The sequence below is a fragment of the Ursus americanus genome, chromosome 20 (assembly GCF_024610735.1).
Source record: "Ursus americanus isolate L20-20 chromosome 20, mUrsAme1.1.p, whole genome shotgun sequence".
Taxonomy (NCBI): Eukaryota; Metazoa; Chordata; class Mammalia; order Carnivora; family Ursidae; genus Ursus; species Ursus americanus.
The window spans coordinates 34919519-34937791 of record NC_142146.1 but is presented as its reverse complement, the minus strand read 5'-3'; the positions used below and the strand labels follow the sequence as shown (position 1 = coordinate 34937791).

At 50.4% G+C, this 18273-nt stretch overlaps 1 protein-coding gene across 2 annotated transcripts in view; it reads right to left on the bottom strand.

Moving 5' to 3' along the window:
- ESYT3 (extended synaptotagmin 3) overlaps positions 1–13256 on the bottom strand; it is a 44786-nt gene extending 31530 nt beyond the window's left edge. For both annotated transcript variants that reach the window (XM_045791855.2, XM_087870222.1), the window contains exon 1: positions 12720–13256. In XM_045791855.2, the coding sequence (XP_045647811.1) occupies positions 12720–13055 (336 nt within the window). In that variant the 5' untranslated portion in view covers positions 13056–13256. The remainder of the gene's footprint in view (positions 1–12719) is intronic.
- Between the last annotated feature and the right edge of the window lie 5017 nt (positions 13257–18273).

The following is an 18273-nucleotide window of genomic DNA, read 5'->3' as shown; positions in this document are numbered from 1 at the left end:
CATTTGAAGCAGTAAATTTAGCTAGCCTGATATCTCATTTAGGTTTTATACACTCAAGATTCAAAGTGATACCTACAATTTTTGTTCTTGTACAATCCATATCTAGTTTTGGTATAAAGATTTTACAATAAGTTGTACCACTAGTGGGACAGCTTTTCCATATCCTATTTTCTGAAACAACCTGTAAATAATGGGAATTATCTGATCAGTGAGGTTTAATGTCTCTTACCTATAAAGCCATGTTAGCCTGAGGCTTTTTGGGGTAGGAAATTACCTTTTCTCTCTTCAGTGGTTTATGGTGTATTCAAGGTCTACTTATCTCTTATTGTGGTGATTTGGGCATTGATATTTTTCTAGAAATATATCTAGTTCATCTAGGTTTTCAAATATATTGATATGTATTTGTTTATTTTATTTTTAATCTGCTTTATCTGTAGTTATTTCTCCCTTTTTCATTCCAGATTTTATTTTCATCTTTTTCCATTTATTAATAGATCGAGCTTGACAAAGATTTTGCCCATTGTACTAATCTATTCAGATAACTAGCTTTAGTTAATAATTTTCTTTCCCCTTTATATTAAAATTTTTGTTCATCTTCACCCTTATATGTATTATTTCTTCCCCTATTTCTTTGATCTAAATCTGTTGCTCTTTTACATTCTAGAGTTGAAGAATTTATTTTCAGTTTTTGGTTTATGAGAAATTCACATTTATAAATTCCCCTCTGATGTTTGGCATTGTATTTTCATCATTATTCAGCTCCCTGTCTTTTCATAATTTCCATTATGACTACCTTTTGAACAATGATTTTTTTAATAGTAATATTTTTAAGTATTTAGACATGTGAGATTTCTAAGGCTGTTGTTTCCTGATTCCATTTCTTCATGGTCTGCACAGTCTGTGGGATGGCAGTCCACTGGAATAGATTGATAATTCCTTTGTGGCCTAGCACATGATGAATTTCTGTGACTGTTCCATATATGATCAAGTTGTTAATCATGTCCTTTACAAAAAAAAAAAAATCATGCCCTTTGAACATTCTTTATCCTTGTTTCCTCTACTTGTTTTACCACTTTCAGAGAGGAACGCGTAAGAATTTCCAAGCCCAGCTGTTGATTTATCTACTTCTCTGTGCCGTTCTGTCGGGTTGTTGGTTTACATTTCAAGTTTATTTTACGCAGTATATACATGTCCATGATTGTTATATTACCTTTCTAATTACGGTTCCTTTTATGATACAACATCCTGGGCTTTACGATATATCTGAGTTACATTTTATTTTGTCTGATATGAAAATTGCCATTCTCACTTTTGCTTCATAGTTGTCCAGTTGTGTCTTTTTCCACGCTATTTTCACACTTTTTCAGTTCATGTTATCTCGTGTCACTTAAAACTCACTTAACTCACTTAATCCCTTATTGGCCCCATTGTACAGATGAGGAAAGTAACGCCCAGAGACATTGTTCACAGTCGCCAGCTATGGAGCGCCAGAGCGGAGACACAGACCCAGGTCCGTCTCACCACCAAGTCCGTACTTCTCCACCCTGCCCCTTAAGAAAGCCTTACATACTACTGTGTTTTCCTCTTTTACAGAAAGTCTAATTTTGCAGAGGATTGCCTTCATGGGCCCTGAGTCTTCACTGGTAGACCCTGCCTTAGCGTTTACAAAGGACATTCTGCAGATACTTTCATTTCATCCTCCTAATACTCTATCAGGTGCACAGCAAAGCCACAATCACCCTCATTTTACAGATGAGGAGAGGCCCAGAGACCAGTTGGCACCTGCCCAGATCACCCGGGTGACCGCAACTCACATTTCACCTGCATATAATTTTAGCCCAGCCTTCAAACATTTTTCTGCCCGCTTCCTGCACCTAAAGTGTCAGCATGTGAAGTCCCTTAGTGCCAAAGTATTCCTTGTGCATTTAAAATTTCACCTCTGTCAGCCTCGGTTTTCTCATCCACAAGGTGGGTACAATGCTGCCAATTTCACAGAGCCCCTGAGATGAGTAAATGGGACAATGCATTTGAGGTGCTCGGTACGCTCCCTGCTCAGGGTAAATGCTCCAGAAGCGGTGACTGTTGTTGGCAGTTGCATAGACGCCGGGGTGCGGACACTCTGACATGCCTGTCCTCAGGTACATGCCAAGAACAGCGTCATCTGGGCTACGCGTCCAGCTCTGTCTGACCCAAAGTCCCGCAAATTCTCTACGGGATCTCCAGGTGCCTTCGGCTAGGCGCTTTGGGAAGCCACAGAGAAAGGAGAAGAGAAAACGAGGAGAGGAGAACACAGTGAAGGTGGCTGAGGCTGAATAAGAAGGACAGCAGGGGAGTGATGTCTTCCTAGCCTCTGATTGGCTGAGGCGTGCGCCCACAGACACGCTGGCCCAATGCCTGTGAGGCGCCCGCGTGAATGTCCAATGCGGGGAGGACCCCACAGTGAGGCGTGGCAGAGGGACCCAATCAGAGCCTCTGCGCATGTCTTTCCTCACTAGGTAAACGAAGGGAAAGGCCCGCAAAGACTGGAGGCCCACTCTCAAGGCTGAGTCCTAAAGTCACTGAACTTTTGTTCCAATACCTCACAAGGCTGAGGGTCCCTGAGACCAGCCAGCAGGGAGACACCCACACTTCCTGGCAATGCGAAGGGCCAGACCAAGCAGGGGGTCTCAGCCTTCTGTGTACAAGATCGCCCGCCACCTGGAGAGCTCCTTAAAACGTGGATTCGTGGTAAGGGCCCTCAGAGATTTTGATTCTGGAACCTGAAGACTTTGGGCGGAGGCCCAGAAACTTGTATCTTTAAAGAGCTCCCAGGTCGTTCTGATCATGGTGGTGGAGGGTATGGGAGAGTGAATGCTCAGGGCTCCCTAGGCTGGAGGACCTGCTCAGGCCTGGAAGAAGGTGACTCCTCTGCCCTCGGGGGCTCCTGACTAGGGCTCCAAAGTCACAGTCTGTCTCCAGCTGTCACTCCTGGGAGAGCACTGCTTTGTCAACAAATTCTTACCAGCAGCTTATGGACCTCGATTCTTTTACAATGGGAGTATCTTTTGTGCCACAAAGAGCAAGGGGAGGCAGGAGCTAGCAGATGAAAAACACCATATCATGAGTCTGCCTGGCTTTGGGCGCTGCCCCTGCCCCTAAAATGTGAGCCACTCCCACCCCCTAGCTGCTTTCTATAGCCAGGCTGTAGGAGTCAGGAGTGCTCCCAGGGGCCCCCGACGAGCAGGGTCTTGTCCTGACCCCCTCTCTGCAGCCTCAGGTTTCTCCTGATTGAGGGAAGTGGGGCTGTGATGCCTCCACTGCCCAGGCCTACAATCAGGAGATGAGGAATCTACTCTCAACGGAGACCCACTCAGAGCTCTAGCACCATCCATTCCCCATGATGGTGCTAGAACACCACCCTGACTGATGTATTATAGGTATGAGCCCTTCCCCAAAGCAGGCCTGGAAAATCCCAAAGTTGCCCGGGTCCATGGTCAAGTCACCAGGACCCTGGATGCCTGCCCTTCCCCCTGCAGTGCCCCTCAGAGAAGCTTAAAAAGATGGGGGCCTCGGCCGTCCCCTGAGGCTTCCCTAATGCTAACTCATGTCTTCTGCTGTTAGCGTGCTTCGGCCAAAGCCTCCCAGGCAGAGTGGGCTCATAGTTTCATGACAGCATTTTTAGGCAGTGGAGGTAATGAGAGCTCAGAGGAGAGAGACAGACTGTAAAGCAAAGTCAAGTCCAAATCAGAATTCCAGGCTCGCAGAGGCCACCACAACGTCGCCGCGCAATGCTTCATCTCTAGGTGGTCATGGGCTTTATTTCTTAAACCCTTCAGGAAAAATGATCCCACAGCAGTGAGGAAACGGAGCCAGAGTGGTGGCCACAGCCATTAGCGCCGGAGCCCAGGCGGGACCCACAGCTGGGCTGGGGGTCCCCCCTGGGCAGCAACTCCAGCCACCAGACCCTCTCAGGGGGACTGGACGGCTACTTAAAGGGCCTGCCTGTCGCCAGGCCAACCCGGCTCACTCCCTGCCACAGGGCCAGTAGCGCCTCCCATGGGAGCAACCTTGAACACACACACAGAGGTACAGGGAAGCTGTGTGTGTCTCTTTGTACCCCAAAGATCTGACACACGCAGCCTCAGAACTACACAGCCACAGCATCACGCATCCACCCAAGGACACGCCCTCATTGCTGGGAAAAGTCTCCCGGTTCTTCTCTGCTGGTGGGTGTTCTTACACCCCCACGGACCCAACCTGCTGCTGCCAACTCCCTCCCACGCTCAAAGGGGAGAGGAGCCCCCCCATTCCGGGTGTCCCACCGGGATGTCCTATAGAGGGAGGCCCCGTGGGGCTTCAGGCCAGCTCCAGTCTTTCGAGACAGGCCCGGGCCCCGTGGTGCCTCTTCGGTGGTTCCTCCTCTACTGGAAAACGTTCCTCATGTCATACATTTTCTTCCTGATGAAGCACAGCCTTTGACCCATTTTCTCTCTGTCCTTGAGAGGCAAACATTTAACCATAAAAACTGCTTCTGAATCTGCCCACCATTCTGCTTAAAATTACCCAGCCAAAAGTGCTTTAAAGGAAAATATTATTTTGCCAACTTGTAATTCCCTCTAATGCTGTTCTAAAATCCACAGGCTCTCGAACAAGGCACCCAGCCTGCAGACCGGCCCACGTCAACTGCACCCAGGAGGAGGAGGACACGGAGCAGATGAAACTGCAAAGGCAGTCCCTGGTGACAGAATACCGGGGCCAGGAGCCTGTCCCCCTTTCCTGAGGAATAAGGGCTTGGAGCGCAGAGGGGCTGCCCTGAGCCGTCCACGGGGGCGTTTTGTTCAAGGAGCCCTGAGTGTAATGGTGAGTCACCAGAGAGGTCAGTCAGACGGTTAGGTTTGGGAACCCCCAAAGGTTAAAAAACGTATCTTTCTGCTTATCACACTAGTATAGGCATACCTCAGAGATCCCGCAGGTTCTAGACCGTTGGGATGAAGTGAGTATTACAATAAAACGAGTCCAGTGAATTTCTCAGGTTCCCCTACAAAAGCTACGTTTACGCTATACTGTCGTCTGTTAAGTGTGCAATGGCATTATGTTAACAAATGTACATACCTTGATTTGTAAATACTTTCTGGCTAAAAAATGCTAACCATCCCCTGAGCTTTCAGAGAGTCATACTAATCACAGATGAACAAATATGGTAATGATGAAAAAGTGTGAAATACTACAAGGGTTACCCGAATGTGACACGGGGACATGAAGCGAGCGAATGTTGTTGGGAAAATGTGCTGACAGACTTGCTCAATGCAGGGTTGCCACGAACCTTCAATTTGTAAAAAACGCAATTACCTGCAAAGTATAATAAAATGACATATGCCTTAAAAGACCAAAAAATATAATCCTCGATGCTGATGAGGCCACAGTGAAGTGGGAATGAAAATCTCTAAGGTGTTCCTAAGTTGTTTTTTTTTTTTTTTTTTAAGATTTTATTTATTTATTTGAGAGGAGGACAAGCATGAGCACGAGCAGGGGGAGGGGCAGAGGGGGAAGCAGACTCCCTGCTGAGCAGGGAGCGGGATTTTTGGGATTCGATCCCAGGACCCCGAGGTCATGACCTGAGGCAAAGGCAGGCGCTTAACCGACTGAGCCACCCAGGCGCCCCAGGTGTTCCTAGGCTTCGACATGAGTTTAACATGTAGGAATCCATGGTAAGGAACTTGAGAAACTCAGACTGAGATTCCTACAGCGCTCACTGTAGCGCCCGTGGGACAGACTTTTCCTGGGAGCCTACTATGTCCTGGGCACCGAGCGAGGAACTGAGGACACAGACATGAGCAGGAAACACAGCTTTGCCCTAGAAGAGCATTCAGCCTGGAGGAAAAGTCAGACAGGAAAATCGGCAGGTGCAAGTCCAGAAAGGAAGTGCGGTGACACAGGCTCCAGCTGTTGTGGGGGCCCTAGGAGCAGGGTCTGTGAGTGGGGGGCCGGAGCTTGGACTCGAAGGAGAGGTCAAGGATGCCAGGCTGGCAGGTCAGAGGGAGAAAATCCAGACAGATCTAGGCAACCCCGCCCGCCTCACTAGCCACATGAGGAGGACAAGCTGGGAAGTAACAGAAAATCAATGCTAGTGAAATGGTTCAGCAGCACAGGATACATTCATATTAAGGATATCATAATCCTTACACATGTTTTTTGGAGAATGTTGGTAATATAATGTTAAGAAGAGAAAAAATAGGAAAAGAAAGGGCACAAGTTTTCATACACCTTCCATACAAAAGAAGGACACACAAATTAAACGGTGTATTTCTGGGTGGAGCGACTGTGAACACTTGTTCTAAATCTTTTAGGTCATTTCCAAATATTCTACAATCAGAATACTTCCACTTTTGTAACCAGAAAAACCAGATTTTAAACCAATTTACAACCGACAACTTAAAAAAGTAAACACAACAAGGGCAAAAGAATGGAGTGGGTGCCTCCGGGGTTTTGAAACATCCCGTGTCCCTGAGAAGTCCCCTGGCAATTTACTCTGAGCACCTGGAGGACTCCTGGCGCCCTTCGAGGGGGCCTTCTTGGGAAGGAGGGGCCACCCTGCGCTCCAGCCCTGACTCCCCACGTGGCCTCAGGGAGTGAACTCTCAGACCCTTGGCTTGAAAGGCAGGGTAAAGAGAATGGGGCTTTCCCCTTTACTAGTTCCACTGGGCAGAAGACATTTTCACTCTTCACCATTTGCAGTAAAGGAGGAGAAAGAGAGAAAGCACTTTCCTCAAGCACCTGTGAGCACATCGGGGCTGTAAGCTCTAGGTTTCCCTAAATTAAAAACCCCTGGAACTCACCCAGAAGGAGTAACTCTGAATGGAGGGGTAGGAGGGTCAGGCAGGGGGCAGGGAAGCCTAGGTCCCGGTCCCCTGCTCCTCTGTGTAGCTGGGTTGTGGCCTTCAGGGGACAGCTCACAGCCCCCAGCAGTCTCCCCAGAGTGACTGGGGACATTCCCACTGAAGTGCCAGCTCAACCTGCTGTTAAGACCGGGCTAGGAGGCCAGTGGAAGCTAGTGATCAGCTCTCCACACTTCCTGCCCGCTGGACAGGGACCACGACAGAAGAGCAGGACAACGGCTGCCGCCTGCCTTAGCCCTAAGCCTTATCCACCACATGGCCTCCCCATTGCTGAGGTCTTCAGGTACTTGGGTTAGAGAAGAGGTTGCTGTGCACACTTCGGTTGCAGAAAAGTTCAGCCCCTTGCAACTAAAGCGATGGGCAGTCTCGCGTGAGTTTGCCGGTCACAACTGCTGTCCCAGCGTGAGTTTGCCTGTCACAACTGCGGTCCCAGAATCTGCTCACCCCAGAATGCGATTACGAGCTCACGTGACCAAACCCGCCCAGAGTCCCCACCCCCTACCACAGCCAGCCACTCTGAAGTGTCGCTTCGTGGGCCCCTTCCAGCCTGGATTAGCCCCGCTCCCCAGGCTTTCTCAGAGCCTTGCACAGCCACCTCGTAGGACCCATCACACTGTGTCAGGAACGGCTGTTCTAGCAGGTCTGAGTCTCCATCGGGACCAGGGGTTCCTTGCGGGCGGGGACCACGTGTCAGTCGTATCATCGGCCAGCCTGCAGGACTGTGCCTCACACACTGCAAGCCCTCCAGAGATGTTTGCTGACTGAGTGTAGGAATGAATACGCGGATGCCTAAGATCTCTGCGTTGGGCCTGGAGGGGCGGACGCCCACATTCTGTTCCTCTTCTTGCCCAATCCTGGCCCAAGACATGATAAGTCCATGAAGCATCACTGAGACGTGGGGCAGAGACCCAAGGGGCATGACTAAAACACGCCGTGCCTCTTCCTTCCTGAGGGCAAGCCTGACTCCCGGCCATATGCATGACCTCACAGGGCTGCAGGGACCTCACAAGTAAGAAGTCCCCTCACTCCAAGCAGATGTTTAAGACAGGTCCCACAGCACGGGCTCTAAGAATTGAGCTAATTTGAGTGGCCAGCCCAGCTCAGAGCTGTCATTGCATTTACTTCCTCTAATTAACAAAAGTGTCAGTACAGGACAGACCGTGAGTGCCCAGGCCCTGGCGAACTGCGGCTCCACCCACGGAAGGAATGTCAGACTCAGCCCCAGGAAAGCAAAGCCCTCAACCCTGGTCCTCCGCCTGGCCTGAATGCTGGCAGGATGGTTTGGAGGGGACCATCCCGGGGACACTGCTGGGGACTTTGCGTGAACAGCTCGCTTCTCCCTGGTGCTTGCCTAGCTGATGTCCCCCAGGTGCACGCATTTAGCTGATGGGCAGGCAAGCAACGCCGCTGAACAGGGTCCTGCAGGCCCGCGGCACTACAGAAGAGCCAGCTGGGGACGGATTCGTGACGGCAGACTCCAACAGCTAGGGGAACTCCACAGAGCATCTCCTAAAGCCTCGCCATTTTCAGAGGGGACTCAGGGACCCAGGGAACATAGGGGACCTTCTCAACACCCCCCACCATGAAGGAGCATCAGACTCCAAGTCCAAACCTGCCACCACATCTTGTCAGCCCCCCCCCCCATCCCAGCAGATACACAGGGTTAATTGTCCCCAACAAAGCTGCCAAGTGATTGCTATCAGCGGGCAGGAGAGCAAGCCCGGCAAGAGTTGGGACCACAGACAGACGTGTTTTCTGGTGAGACGCTTGGTGATGAGTGTCATTTTGGGGAAAGCGTTAGGAGTCCTGGGAGACCGAGCACCTAGAGACAGCCTCCCCCCGCCCCAGTGCCTCCTCTCCACAGGCAGCTCTGCAGACATGGTGCGCCGCCACCGCCTGCAGAACTGGCCTTCCGAGGCCTGTGGCCAGATGGGATGGCGGAGCTGGGGTTTCTCCAGCTATGCCGTCCCCAGCCCCCAGCCCTGGCAGGGTGGGCTAATGGAAGCAGCTTTCCATTCCTTGAAAAATAGATCTAAAAACTGTGTTCAAGATCTCTATAGAAATCTATCACAAACCATTCACACAGACACAACGTTCGCACATGAGCAGCTGCTCCTCGGTTCAGAGCACGAGCAGTGGAGGCAGCATGGCCCACTCTCTCCAAGTGGCCGGGCCACGTTCACACCACAAGAGAATCCAGGGCTTCTTTACGTGCGGCCCCTTTTAAAGCAGAGGAATCCTTTCTTCCAGCTAGCTCTTCCATGGAAGGGAACCAGAGGAGGGGCAGGGCTGTGTGAAGTTTGACCAGAAACAACCGCCTTTCACAGGTGGGGACACTGAGGCTTGGCAAGGGAAAGGACTCTCTAAGATCACCTGGGATCAGCGGCTTGGAGCAACGTGTTGAGAAGGAGTCTTGGCTTCCTTGAGGGCTAGCCATGACCACCATGGCCTGGCAGGGGAGGCTCGCTCCAGCTCAGCCTGGCCTGGGCCTCCGCCCCCTCGCGGGGGCTTGGTACAAAGTAGAACAAGATGTCCTGTCCAAGCAGCCTGCGGGCTGGACTCCCCATGCCCCCCTCAGTGGGTGCTGCCATGCAGGGGACGACGACTTGCAGAGCTGTGCCTGAGTGTGGTAGCCAAGACCCTCAACTCTTCTTCAACCCCTACCCCTCCCTGCCAACCATGGGATTACGATCTGCTATTTTGTAAAAATATTTCTTGAGACCAAAGGAGGTCATAAGTCACCGACCCCACTTCCGTGCAAGGAAATCAGTTCTCAAAACAGGGAAGAAGGCATGCGGAAAGGCCCATGTATAGGGATAAAGACAGCCATGCTCTAAAATCGTGGGCAAGGGTCACGCTGCCCGCACCACACCCAGAGCCATGGCTCCGTATGTGTCCCTCGGAAGACAGGGACAAGACTGGAGAATATTCAACCAATTACCTTCCAGGTTTTCTACATCAGCCCCAGGCTTGGCAACTTCCACAAGGCAGGGCGAAAAGCTCACACCTGCATCTAGTTACTCACTCTACACAGGTGTTCCCACTACCAACCTCTCCAGACCTGCTTCTCATTCTGGATGCCCAGCTCTCCAGATCAGAAAACACCCTGGAAGATTCCTGGATCCCTCCCGCACACTAATCTAGAGACCACCAAGCCCCCAGAGTCCCACTCTTGCACGTCTCTCGTCCCCCTCCTCCGACCCCACTACCACCATCTTGGCTTAAATAAATTTCTCATCTGGTCTCTCTTCTCCAGCTTCACTCCTCCCCCCATGCTGCTTTTTTACAGGGTCTTTCCAAAGCCTTCCACAGGCTCCTTGTGGCTTTCAGAATCAGGCCCAACCTCCGTCGAGCCTGCCTCAGTGTGGCCCCTGTCCATCAGCCCCGACATACTCCTGCCAAACTAAAACAAACCAAACCAAACCACACCACACCACCCCGTGCTCCCTCGTATACTGGCCACGCTGTGCCTCCACGCTGTGCCTCCACGCTGTGCTCGAAAGCCCGCCCCCCCCCCCCCAACTCAGAATGTCCTTTGCAGCACCACTGCCTCAATCCAAAAGGCAGTCCAGGCCTGGCCCACCAACCTGGCCAGCCACGCCAGCCAGGAGAATCTGGAGAATGCAAGCTGAGGCCAGGCCCCTGCCAGGACTCTGCCAAGGGAGAGGGAGGCTGTGGTCTGGGGACAATCTGATATGGAAATCAAGCAGATGTCCTTCACTCCACACTTTGGACCCTTGACTGGACCCGATCTCTGTCTTCCCTGAGACCTCCATGGCAATTACCTATATGCATCTACTTCTTGCCCCAGACTGCCCTCTTCATGGGAGAGACACCATCACATTCCTCTGTGTCTCCCTACGCCCAGCTGGGTCAGGCTTGGGGTATGGTTTATGAAGTGAGGTAGCTTCTTGTGTTGTCTTACCCATCAGGCTGAGCTCCCTCTTGGCTAGTTTCACGTTGCTTCTGGCATTTATGTGCATGGGAACAGGTGGTGGTGGTTGGGGCATGTCAATGCCCCTACAAGATCTGATTCTTGCCTCAATTTCAGAAATATTGCCTTTTGCACACAATTAAGTGTCTAGAGGTGTTCCCTAATCCAAGAAGGGGCAGAAAGGGAGGGCTGTCACTTGGTGAGGCCTCACAAGCCCACCTTAATAGACTGAAGCCACCATGAAGATTGAAGTCCCAACAGAGGTCTGACAGGCATCCAAGACTCCTTCAACAATGAGCAAGGAGTGTGGATAGGTCCAGGCCTGTTCTCTGGATCCAGATCTTTCTGGATCATGAGCCCCCAAAGAATAATCAGGATAACCAAATTTGGGAAACAGGCCCCAAATACTGTTCCCATGGCTGCTATCCTAGGAAAGTTGTCATTGTGCTTTTTTTTTTTTTAATAGTGCAACCTTAGCAGAAGGTTTGGGCCCCCTCACCCTCAATATATGTGAACCAATTTACAAAACTGTACTGTCAATCCATACATTAAATATCAGTGTTATGAAGTGAGCCACATACCCCAAGCTTGTGTGTTGAAATCCTAACCACCACTACCCCAGAAGGTGACTGTTTTTAGAAATAGGGCCTTTAAATAGGTGATTATGTTAAAATGAGGCCATTATGATGGGCCCTAACCCAATCTGACTGATGACCTTATATGAGGGGGAAATTGGGGCACAGACAGGTATAGAAGGAAGACCATATGAAGACATAGTGGAGAGAGCCATCTGCAAACCAAAGAGAAGCCTCAGAAGAAGCAAACTACACTGACACCTCGACCTTGACGAATGTCTGTTGTCCGTGTGTCTGTGGGATTCTGTTAGCGCAACCACAGCAAACTAGTAGAGTAAGGCTTAATTTCTCTCTTGTTTTAAAGATAAACAGGCCTTTCTAATATGTTCTTCCCACACTTCATTTTCTTGGCTACTGTCACGGTGGGGCTGAATTTTAGAATAAAGGCCTCAGGCCAGAGGAAATGAGGGGTCTGGTGGCTTCTGGTCATCTCCCCCTGTGGGCCTGAGTGTATCTGAAGAGACAGAAAAGCACCCAGAAGTATAGTTATGCCACAGATCAAAGCTTGGACCCAACGCCCCTCTTGCCGGTCTTTCCCAAATTCACCCAGGTGAACTGCCTCTTGCCTCAGTCCCACCTGGAAGTTGTGAGGTGGGGCTCAGAACTTGTTTTTGTTAAGTGGGCCAGGTGATTCTCAGGACCAGAAGCATTTGAGAAACCATAGTCCAGGCCATTCCTCACCAGGAGATGCGCCTGTAGTTGTAGTGTGAGGATGTGAAAGGGTCTGGGCACGTCTGAGCATCCCTACCAGGCAGAGGGAGGGAGAGAAGCTGGTGATCCAGCTCCCACCCCATCCTTTCAATCCCATCTCTAGGCCGGCCCCCTCTGTCTGTCCGGACTTCTGCTGAGGCCACTAATCTGCAGTTTCTGTCATTGCTGCATTTGCGGATCAGTTTTGCACCCAGCATTCTTTCTTTGAATCAACAGGCGGGTGGAAAAAATGCCTTCTGCTTCCCTCCCAACTTTGCAAAGTCCCAGACGCCCTTGTTTTGTTTTCCTGGGTGTGGCCCGCCCGTGACTTTTCTCCCAGGCTCTGGGCCCTTAAGTGAAACCCAGGCACACACACCCCCCCGCCGCCCCCGCCAACCTCGGACTGGCGGTGGGGCGGAGGGAAGCTGCGGCAGCTAGGGGTCTGTGCTTCGGCCTTGGTGGGGCATCAGGTGTGCGGATCGCGCAGCTGCCGTCCCACCGCTCCCCGGCCGACCGCAGGTTCTTTCCAAACCTCTAACAGCATCCGCCCCACCTCCGACCTCCGCCCGGCTCGGCCCAGCTCACCCAGGCCGGCAGGTGCTGGTCCCGCAGCTCGCGGCTAATGAACTGGCGTTCGTTGTCGAGGAATTCGAAGGCGGCCGCCAGGCGCCCAAGCTTCCCGCGGCGGTTCCTGCGCCACCACATCCACAGCAGAGCGCCGAGCAGCAGCCAGGTTATGCTGAGCCCCAGGTAGCCGGCTAGGTAGACGGGAGCCAGGTAGAACAGCACTCGAGCCACGAAGGTGTAGAGCTCGGGCAGCAGCTGGCTGGATAGGCGCGTCTCGGGACTGGGTGCGCGCTGGCTTCTCTGGGCACCGGGGGCACCAGGAGCGCCGGGGGCGCAGGGCTCCTCCGCTTGCATCTCGTCGCCGCCGTGTTGCCCCTTCCCAGAGCTTCACCTGAACCCAGGTCCACGAGCCCCGACACCCAGGCACATCGGTCCGCCAAGTGTGAGAACCCTGCCACCGCGCCGCACCTGCCCTGCGGGACTCGCTCGTGCGGTCTGGGCGCTCAGCTCTACGAGCGCTTCGCTCTGGAGCGTCGCGCTCTTCTACCCGCCGGGCCTCTAGCTCCCGACGTCTCCGCCCCCAGGGACGGGCCCAGGGGAGGGGGCGGGGTCAGGCAGTGAGCGGGGCGGCTACGGGGGAGGAACCAGCGGGCGTGGGCGCCCTTCGACCCAACGTCGGGCGCAGGCGTCAGAGGAGGGCGCAGTTGCAACGCCCGGGCAGAGCCCTGGTTGGACTAGGTGCTGCCACAGGCGGTTTATGACTCACCGAGGTTTGTCATGGATAAACATCACATAAAACCTGTTTCCTACACCCAGTCTACAATTGGCAGTCTAATGTGGGCTGTTAGCTGGGCGTTCGAGGCCCTCCAAGGACCGGCTCGCCGGGCCTCCCCACCTTAGGGTGGGCCTGACTCTGAGCCTTTCAACTGGCTCCTAGAGCCCGGCATCCCTGCCCCTAGTCTGGCATCTCATAAAGCTTAGACCTGGCCCCCAACCCAACCTAGCCAAGCCCAGGGTCCCTTTTGTCCCCCACAACGCCCTCTGCCCTGCGTTCCCCACTCTCTGTCGGGTGTCAGTTTGGGTCTTGATCCCCTGCATCGTCAGACCTGGAGTTCCCCGGGTGGCCAGGCAGTCCTGCTAGTCTCTGGGGTGCCCAACACAGCAGGTGACAGATGGACACAAGAGAGACGAAGGGCAAGTCCTGGGGTGCTTGGGGGTCAGTTGTGAAGCCCATAGTTTCTATCTAATCCTTTTCTGAATTATCTGAGCAGGGGAGCGTCAGTCTCCACATTCAGACAGGAAATCATCTTGTGGGTGGGCATACATTTTAGGCGGCTGGCATGAGTGAGCACATCCATTACTGGAATGTGATTTTGGAGTTGACAAATGCACTGGAATGATTCTGAGCTTTCAGTAATTTCATTGAAAGGCTGAACCCAAAAGACAACAACCAGAAGATAACTATATTCTCTTTCTCTCTGTCCCTACAGGTATTGCTCTCTCTTTGGCCTTATCCTCCTTCTCTACCAGATAAAATTACTGGCTGAAAGGGGTGTTTTCAATAACAGGCTTGTTCCTGGTGATCAGAATAGCTGGGCTCTCCTCTATCATTCTCAACCTTCCAGGACTCAGCAAAAATGGAAGCTTAAAGTCTCCCAACCTAACACTGTTACACTGTTTCCCAGTGTAGCCTGGGAAATCAATGTAGGAAATGCAGCTCACTTGAGAGGTTTTTTTGTTTGTTTGTTTTTGTTTTGAGAGTTCCTTTTTGAATGTACACAATCCTATTAAAGGCTCTGAGAAGTCCTGCAGATAGAAAGCTCTTAAATTTTATTTAAGATTTTTATTTAATTAACTCACTCTTACCCAAATTATTTGACCACAGAATTATTTTACCCAAAACACTTCTCTTATTGGTTGCCCCAAATCAGCTTATGTCAAAGAACTGAGAATGTATGATAGGGATACCGACAAGTACGCTGGAACCTGAGGCAGGAATCCTGCTGGCTGTCAGGATGGATGCACCAGGAAGCTGACTGTTGAGCTCTGAATACCTGCTGCTCTTCCTAATGACCTGCCTCCTCTGCCTCTGGCTGAAGTGGAGAACACAGCACCTTTCCTACAGCTTCCAGGGTCACAGAACTTTCCAGAGACTGCTTGACCCTTATCCTGTCCCAGTTCCAAATGCCCTGGAGAGAGGACCCAATTGTATCCATTATCCCCTCCCCTCTTCACACACACCAGGTCCACACCACATCCTCCAAGTGGGTTAGTGTGCTTGCAGAGGGGGTGTGGAAGGTAGGGTGTTTGGAGGAGGATTACCAGATAATGGAAGGTTGCTGGTTTGTGAGCTGGATGGTCACCCACAAAGATGTCCAGCAAGAGGCTTGGGTCATCCCGTGGAACACTGCTACCCCCAGCTGCACTGCCTTCTCTGCTCCTTGAACACACCAAGCTCTATGGATGCTTCGAGGCTTTTGTACTTGCTGTTTCCTCTATCTAGAAGTTCCCCTCTTGAATTTTCCTCTAAGTATGTTAGGGTAGTGGGATTATGGTTGATTTTCTTGTCTAAACTTTAATGCCATTAAATCACTCTCATAAATATATAAGAACATTGAGAATGTGGCATCTAAAACTTCATATCCCACCTGAGGTTGAATCTGTGCCTAGAACATTGGAACCATTATTTCCCTTGACCTGGACACTCTACTTTGGTTACTATAGTTAGTAAAAGACATTTTATGTACCATTTGATCATCACAAAACCCGGGCAGAATGATGCCTTCCAAAGCCTTTGCCTGAACTCATTTGAGAGTTCATCATACAGTTTTTCAGAAAACACTAGATCATTTGTTCAATGTATTTATTAGCTACTCTTTTGGGTCAAATTGTGTCCCCCCCCCCAAAAAAAAACATGTTGAAAACCTAATCCCTGGTGTCTGTGAATGTTATTTTATTTGGAAATTGGGTCTTGGTAGTTAAGATGAGATCATACTGGGTTAGGGTGAACTCTTCATCTAACGACTGGCCCTTATAAAAATGGAGATTTCGAAACAGAGACACAGAGGAAGAAGGTTGTGTGAAGACAGTAGTAGAAACCGGAGAGATGTAGCTACAAACCAGGGAGCAAGGATGAGACAAGGAAGAGTCTTCCCCAGAACCTTCAGAGAGACCTTGGTCCTGCCAACACCTTGACTTCGGATTGCTAGTTCCAGGACCGTGAAAAAAAGCGTCTGTTGCTTTAAGCCCTCCAGCGTGTGGTATGTTGCTATGGCAGCCCTTGGAAACGCATACAGCCGATGGCTGTGTGCCAGGCACTGTTCTAGGCACAGGAGGTTCAGGGTGAACGGGATAGACAGGATCCCTGCTCCTCGAGAGCTGACATTCTGGTGAAGGAAGACAGACAAAGAGCTGGAGAAGAGCAGGTAAGGAAAAGCACTATGAAGACAATGCAGTGAGGGGGTGAGGGTGGCCGGCGGAGGGTGGATGGCTGTTCTTGCCAAGGTGGTTTGGGAAGGGCTCTCTGAGAAGGAGACGTTTGTGTTGAGAACCAAATAAAAAAGGCTAAAGGTGTACCTAGGATTTCATCTTGTTAAAAAACGTTAACATCTCATAAAAACACCTGTCCTTTGGGACAGAAAGATAAGTAGCCTCTGCTGTGGAGATGTCATTAGTTTTCCTTTTGCATTTCCATGTGGGGCTAGTGTAATTTTCTTTGTGTCTGCCCACTCCGTTGGGCTGGGACTGCCTTGAGGGCAGTGGCTCTATCTGATGCCCCTTATGTCCTCTGCATCCAGCAGAGTTGGACATACAGGAGGCCGAGAGGGCACTGGGTGAGAGCATGGCCTTGTCCTCCATGTGCCCCAACTAGATTTCTAGTTGAAAGCTAGACTGGAGCACTTACTGGCTCTGGGAAAGGTCCCTAACTTCTCTGCGGTTCAGTTTCCTCATCTGGAAAATGGAAATCATCGTCATACTTAAATCATCCGGGGACGTGAGGAGTAAATAAGACACAGGGGAACAGAGCTGTGTACTCAGATGGGGAGGTTGTCGAGGAAGACTTTAGTTTGGTCTATATTGTTCACCTTTTTACAGCAAGGATGTATTTATGTACACCTGTATAAGTAAAATTTTTTTGCTGTGAGAAAATGCATATGACAGATTTCTGATCTTATCCATTTCAAGTGCACGGTTCAGTGGTATTGAATAATGTCGTGCAGCCATCACCCCATCCATCTCCAGGGCTCTTCATCTCACAGAACTGAAACTCCTGCCTTCTCCCGCCTTCCCCTGGCAACCACCACTCTGTCTCTAAGATTTTGACTCGCCTAGGTGTCTCATTTAAGTTATATAAATCATGCAGAATTTGTCTTTCTGTGACTGACTTATTTCACTTAGCGTAACATCCTCGAGGGTCACTCATATTGTACCATAGTGCAACACTCCCTTCCCTCTCAAGGCAGAATGCTATTCCATCGCGTGTATACGCCACATTTTGCTTCTCCATTCATTGGGCGCTTAGGTGGCTTCCATATGTAGCTACTGTGAATGATGCAGCCCTGATCCTGGGGATACAAATAGCTCTTGGAGGCTCTCTTTCCATTTTGGGGGGTAAATACCCAGAAGTGGAATCGCTGGAGCATTTGGTAATTCTATGTTTCATTTTTTGAGGAACCACCATCCTGTTTTCCACAGGTTTTACCATTTCACATCCCCACTGACAGTGCCCAAGCCTTCCACTTTCTCCACCAACCCGTGCTGTTTTCTGTTGTCGTTTCTTCCTTAGAGTACCATCCCAATGGACGTGCAGGTATCTCCTTGTGGTTTTGACTTGCATTTCTCTAGTGATTAATAATATTGAGTGCGTTTTCATATGCTTGGTCCTTTGCATATCATCACAGAAAAAACACAAACACTTCTGGGGATATAATGTACAACCATGGCGACCATAGTTTCGAATCCGGTATTCCGTATTTGAAAGCTGCTAAGGGAGTGGATCTTTAAAGTTTTCAACACACACACACACACGCACACACCACACACAATTGTAACTATGTGAGATGATACACGTGTTAACCTTATTTTGGCGATCATATCACAATATATACATATATCAAATGATTACATTGTACACCTTGAGCTTACCCAATGTTGTATGTTAATAAAGCTGGAAAAAATTTAAAAACACAAAACAATGATTTGCTGTTTGACCGTATGCAAATGTCATTCCCACGCTGGACCTTAGCGTCCCCTTGTGCCAGTGTGAAGGGTTTAACCTGAGCACCTGTGAGGTCTCGGGCGCCAGTTCTCTCCGTGGGTCTTGGTAATTTACTGGGTTACCAAGCTTAGCAGCCAGCAGTAGGTGCTTCTGTTTGTGAAGGAACACACACAAGAACAAAGACACGAATGTCTGTGAGCCAAGAACGGGATGGCCCTTAATCATGTCCTCCGATGAAAAGCAGCAGAGGGTGCTGCAAATCCGTAGCTCCCTAGCTTGGAATCTTTTCAAGCCAGGCCTGAAAACCGCACAACAAATACTGAAATTTGACAATATTTATAGAGCACTGTTGGG